The sequence below is a fragment of the Myotis daubentonii genome, chromosome 1, assembly GCF_963259705.1.
Source record: "Myotis daubentonii chromosome 1, mMyoDau2.1, whole genome shotgun sequence".
Taxonomy (NCBI): Eukaryota; Metazoa; Chordata; class Mammalia; order Chiroptera; family Vespertilionidae; genus Myotis; species Myotis daubentonii.
In genome coordinates, this window is record NC_081840.1 from 53,119,877 (window position 1) to 53,125,876 (window position 6,000).

At 50.4% G+C, this 6,000-nt stretch overlaps 1 protein-coding gene across 5 annotated transcripts in view; it reads right to left on the reverse strand.

Moving 5' to 3' along the window:
* TCF12 (transcription factor 12) overlaps window positions 1-5,525 on the reverse strand; it is a 370,918-nt gene extending 365,393 nt beyond the window's left edge. Inside the window, exons 1-3 of one of the 5 annotated variants that reach the window (XM_059700173.1) lie at window positions 5,424-5,525; window positions 3,108-3,204; window positions 2,071-2,143 (exon numbers count right to left, since the gene is read on the reverse strand). In XM_059700173.1, coding sequence (XP_059556156.1) covers window positions 2,071-2,143; window positions 3,108-3,182 — 148 coding nt within the window. In that variant the 5' untranslated portion in view covers window positions 3,183-3,204; window positions 5,424-5,525. Of the gene's footprint in view, window positions 1-2,070; window positions 2,144-3,107; window positions 3,205-3,425; window positions 3,548-4,132; window positions 4,372-5,423 lie in introns of those variants that run through there. The other 4 variants (XM_059700160.1, XM_059700181.1, XM_059700164.1 and 1 more) reach the window with 4 other exon arrangements.
* Between the last annotated feature and the right edge of the window lie 475 nt (window positions 5,526-6,000).

A 6,000-nucleotide genomic window follows, 5' to 3' on the forward strand; every position in this document is an offset into this window, starting at 1 on the left:
AATTATTAAAGGTCACAGCTTTTAAAAATTCTTTTCTAGATTTAAAACAAACCACACAGATAAAAATTACTATGTCCACTAAATACAAGTGCTTAAATTCAAACTTCCAATAGATAAATAACAAGTCTAACAGTTTTAAAACTAAAAAGTTCCTACTCCAAAAAATCAAATACTACAACCACTGCTACAATGTAAAAAGGAATTTTTTTTTTCATATAATGCAAGCAAGGACCTACAACTTCTCCAACGCTATGTTTGTAATACACACCAAGTTCACCTACTTTTTAATTTCAGACTAGAAAAACCACACCTTCTTAATTTTATGAAGTAAAAAACTAATTGTCCTTATTCTAAAAACAGAAAATATTTCTAATAGCAAGTTTCTAAAGTCCATGTTATTGATATCAATGAGTGTCAGTTAAATATAATTTCCACAATTCAAGCTGGAACTACTAGCCTGAAACAGCAATATCACTATTCATTAATGAAATATACTAAGCATGTACTACATATTAGACAAAGTAAATTTGACAGTTCTTGAGAATGATTAGTTGCAAAAATTGAGACATACTCAAAACAGTAGTGAAGAAAGGAAATATAGCCTTCTTCTACATTAACTAATAATGTTCTCCCCTCTCCCCAAAAAGTGACAATATTCGAATGATTGCCAGTAAAAGGAAAGAGGTGGGAGAAGAGCTGAGGTTTGGCTGACATGTTATGGTACCCTTTTTATTAAGGATAGTATTAGCCTTAGGATATTTACAATCCAAAGTGCTTTTATTGTACTTAATTTAAAATATTAAACGACATATTATTTTCCTCATAAGCTGCGATTTCATCATTAAAAATGAAACTTAGTAAATTTAAGTTATTGCATGTCTTTTAAATAGAAATGTTTGTAAATGTAAAGTGTAATAAAGTAGTAAAATGATTACTAATTTAATCTTCCTTTCTAATGTTTTGCTCTCACAGTATCTTAAGCAATCGCCATCACTTTACCAGGGGAAATAAAAATACCAGTCAAAGAGGAATTACTGAGTTTCAGCCCAGAGATTTGACAGCTGGTTTTTTTAAGATGATACTGTCATGGCTTTAGTTTTTTTTGTTTGTTTGTTTTTGTTCTTGTTTTCATCTATCTCTGAGCACTAATGAATAAATTTAAACAGAAAATTATAGCTTTTGTACACTTGAATGGACCTTTAGAATGTCTTTTTTTTTTTCACCATGAATTTTTAAAAGTTAGAAAAACAAAAATATGCATACTTAAGAAATATGGGATAAATGTTAATGGAGCAGAGCAGTTATAAATATACAGAAGACAAATTTAAAGAGGACAGCACTAGTGTAGGAATAGGACTAATTTAACTTACTCTAAACATTATCATCATGTAATCTGAATGTATGACAGAATTCAGTCACCTAATAGGTGTCATTTGAAAATAAATCTAACTCCTTTTCGTTTATTTGTAACTTTTATTCCATTAACATTTTAAATAACCATCCACAAAATTGTTAATTTGCTGCAGACTATTAAGGGAATGGCCATCTTTTAAAATAAGCATCTTACTAATTATTGCTTGACTCAATTCTACTTTTCATGAGCATATATTAAATCATATTATTTTACCAATTCTTTAAACCCTGGGTTACATAATGCTAATGGACTGAAAAATTAGCAAAATTTAAAAACACATATTTAAATAAACATTTTTTAAAAGATCACATATGGCCATAGTGCATTTTCTTCTGGTACTTTCCTAAATATAGAGGCATGATCTAATCCCTTATACTCAAATAAGACAATTTTCAATTTAAAAATTCATTGAAAAAGAGAATTCTTAATCCATATAGAAATTCTTAGTGAAATGTTAATAGATCCTTACAGCAACAGCCCACATTTTGGGTTTGGTTGTTTTTAATTTATAATTTTATTTTTTTTCCTGTTTTTATTTATAATTTTAACAAGACACTAAAGAATACCATGAAGAAAGATATTAAAATACTTTATTTTTCTACTAAACTGTATCACAACATCAAAACATGAGGTTCTGATTTTAGACATCATCTTACCTGATCCACTGAACTGACTGCTTCCCAGTGTTGTTGGTCTGGTTTTCCCACTATTAACAGGTGGGGAAAACATCTGCAAAATAACCCAAAAGTATCTATTAGTCCTGAAATTCTTCTAGACTTTGCAAACCAAGAGTCATCAGTTAATTACTATATTTCCGAAGGACGTTAAAATAAAATTTGAAATGTACATTCAGACCCAGAAAGGCAAATATACTGTGATACTATTTACTAACACTACTTGGTTATATTCTGTCCTGCAAAATCAGTCACTAAAATGAGACATTCTAAGATTATGGAGTTTAAACAGTGAACTTTTGTCCATGATTGCAATTAGTTAAATCTCATTACATTTACATTACATACAGTCAAAATCATATCAAATGAAACCACCACAATACACTAAGGATCCACTCTAAGTTTTATAAAGTAGGGATTGGTCCTGACTCCTAACAGCAAGCAGTTAAAAAAGGAATTCAACCATTAAAAGTAAGGGCAGTGGGCCCCTTGGTTTCAACAGATGCTTTTGAGTCACTCAATTATTACCCACCTAAAAAATTGTAAATATATACACATACACACATATAGGTGTATTACAAAGATACTCAGCTCAAAAGGCTGGCTCTCTCGTACATGACATCTCTCATGTACCACAGCTTGGGGAGAGAAATGGGTAGGAGCGTTGAAGAAAAAATAATTTTCTTCTCTCCTATGAAGTTCAAAAATCCCTAATCACCACCAGGGTCAGAGGGTGACTCAACCAAAGCTCATGATTACATTGTTTTCCTTTCAACTGGTTAAAACAAATGACCCCTTTGGCAATAAAGTTTTCAATCTGCAAGTCTAGACATTACATCAAAGTTCAGGTGTCCAACTTGGGGGAGCTGGACTCCAGCCCTGAGAACTCTGCTCAAAGCAGAGGGCGTTCGCGCTGCCTCGTCTCCACGTCGCTTCCCCCCACCTCCTTCCTTTCTCTTTCTTTCTTTTTTTCACGAAACCTCCGCAGAACCCCGCGATGCCGCGGGAAGCTCTCCTACCGCACTGAAGTCCAGCAGGTCGCTCAGCTCCTTGTCGGTCCCTATCGCGGCCATGCGCTGCTGCTGAGGATTCATCTTGGGCCACTTCTAGCGGGTCCTGAGGCAGAGGAAGAACCGGGCTCAGCCAGCGACCACCGAGGGGATGGAGCGGGGCTCGGGGCCAGAGCCGCGCGCGGGGCTGGCTCCCCACACCCCAGTCGGTCCCCGCGCCGCGCGGGCAGGGGGCGGGAGAGCCGGGAGCCCGCGCCCGGTCCGCGACTCCACGCGTTCCTCTCGGCGCGGCGGCCCGGGAGCGACGCCGCGGCCCCCGCAACTCACCGCCTCTCCCGCAAGTTTCCGGGCCGGTCCCTTTTTCCCTCCGCGGCGCCCCCCGCCCCGCGCCGCCGCCGGGAGCTCTGCGCGCGCGGGGCCGGCCCGGGCGGGGGTCTCGCGGGGCGGGCGCGGGGCGCTCGGGCGTCCGGCGAGCCGGGCGGCGGCGGGGGAGAGGCGAAGCGACTATCGGGCTCGGCAACAATAGACCGGACAAGTTGCAGGGGACGGAACGCGCCGCTCGCAGGCCCGCGGCCGCCGCCGCCGCCGCCCGGACCGCCCCGGCGGGCCCCGGGGGTCGCCAGGCTCCCCGCGGGCGCCCCAGGGGCGTCGGTGAAAAGAAAACAGAAACACCGACAACTAGTCCCGCTCGCGCCCGGCGTCCTCCTGCCCCGGCTCGGCCTCCTCCCACTTGGGCTGCCCCGCCGGCGGCCGGCCGGCCCCGGACCCGCGGAACAATGAGCCGGGCTCGGCGGCCAGAGCAGCCCGCTCGCCCAGGCGCCCCGAGCCCAGAACCGAACGGGGCCCCCGCGCAGGCCGAGCGCGCCGCCCGCCCGCGGGCCTGGCCGCCCCCACTCCGCTCCCCAACTTGGAGGGGACCCCGGGCTCGCTCGGTACAAAGGGGCACGGAGTTGGGGCGCGGGCCGGGGACGCCTCCGCTCCGGCAGGGACGCCCCGCCGCGGCGCCCCCCTCCCGCCCGCCTGCCCTCAATTACCTGCCGCCCCGTCTCCGCATCCAACCACCCCGATTAAAGTTCACTTTGGCCGGCAGCGCGGGCTCCGGCGTCCCCGCGCACCGCCCGGCGGCTCGGGTCACTTTGCCCCGCGCGAGCTCTCGGATCCGGGCGGGGGAGGCGGCTCTCGGGCCTGGCCGCCCCTTCCTCCCGGGGCGGGCTGGCGGTCCCCCCGAATAGAACTTGTGGGTCTCCTCAGGCGGACATTTTTTTCGCTGAGGCGGCCTCAGCACCGCGCTCGGCTCGGCTCCGGATCCCTCCGCGCCGGGAAGAGCTCGGCTTAACCCCTTCGTCCCCGGCCCGCGCCCGCCGCCCGCCCGCGCCGCCGCTCCGAGGAAGTGGGGCCGGCGCGGAGGGGGCGGGGAGGAGCCGGCGGGAACGGGGAGGGGCGGCCGCGGGCCGGTGGACAAAGCCCGCGGCGGGGCGCGGCGGGCCGGAGCCGGGCTGGCGGGGAGGGGCGGGGGCCGCGCGCAGGTACCCGCGAGGCAGGGCCGCCCGCCCGCCCGCTGAGGACGCCGCCTCCGGGCCCCCGGGAGCGGGGCGCCGGCTCCCGCTGGTCCCGCTCCGGCCGCGGGCCCCGAAGCGGAGCAGCGCGGACGCCCCTGCGGGCCCATCTGGAGGCGCTGCCCGGGCCGCCAGCCCGAGGACGCAGCGCCTGAGGCTGCCGTTCCCGGGCTCGCGGCGGGGCCCGGAGTGCCAGCCCCGGGAGGCTGCGCCCCGCTGGGCACGGAGGTTGCGTGCGTGGGGAAGGGACGCCGGCCGCCTCGGTCCGCACTCGGAGTCGGTGCGGGGGGTCCGAGGTGCTGCCGAGCGGGAGGCAGAAGGGGCAAAACCTCGCTCCGACCACACACAGCTGCGCGGGCTGCAGGCTCCCCGATGCTGCACTCACTCAGGCCCCCGCGTCTACAGTCCTCCCTGCCCACCCGAACCCCGCTCGGGGCCAGCAAACTGCGCGGCGGGACGCGCTCTTGGACACGGACCAAACCGGCCCCCCCTCCATTTGACCCAGGGAGAGGCGGTCGCGCAGCCACTGTCTTGGCGCACGTTCTGAACTTGGCCTAAAGAACCCCCCCACGCGGGATAGAAAGCAGACAAAATAACTAAACCTCAATTCCTTCCGATTCGGGGATGGGAGGAAGGTTTTCTCTAATGGCAGCCAGTGTTTTCACTCTTTGGGGGCAGTGAGTGCAGTAAAGACGAGGAAGAGCCAGGGGGGAGAAACGCTGAAGAAAGGAGACATCCGAAGTAACAAATGGCAGGACGCAGCCAGTACCTTGAGGGTAACTGCCAGGGCAGGGAGCCCTGGGAGCCCAGACTTGGGGGGAAGCACGGAGGGCGATTCCCTCTGCACGCAGGCAGTTAGTTACCAGTTACTTGATTACAACCGGAGCTGTCCAGCGGGAGAAGGCAATTGTAGCTTGGGGTAGGGATTTCCATGACGTCAATGGCTACACCCTGGACCTTGTGCCAGATCCTGTGTAGCCTCCCCTTTATCCACTCCTCCTTACCTAGGTGTACACACACACACACACACACACACACACACACACACACACACACACACACGCTTCTTCGGGTCACATCCCTGCCCTGGCTGGGTCCTGGAGTATATGGTTCCAGTATAAGCAAGTTAGCATAAATCCCAACTAAAATAAACCAGCATGTTCGTTCACATCCCCTGCTGCAGTTATTGGTCAGCAGTGGGCATAACACAGTTTGGGCCACTGAGAAGAGCAATTTGCTGGGGACTTGTGGGAAAGTTTTTATTTGTTTGTTTTTATATTCCAAGACAGTTTCAGAGGCAACCTGCATGTACTCAAAAATCAAGGTTTCATAAAAACTCAAAAATT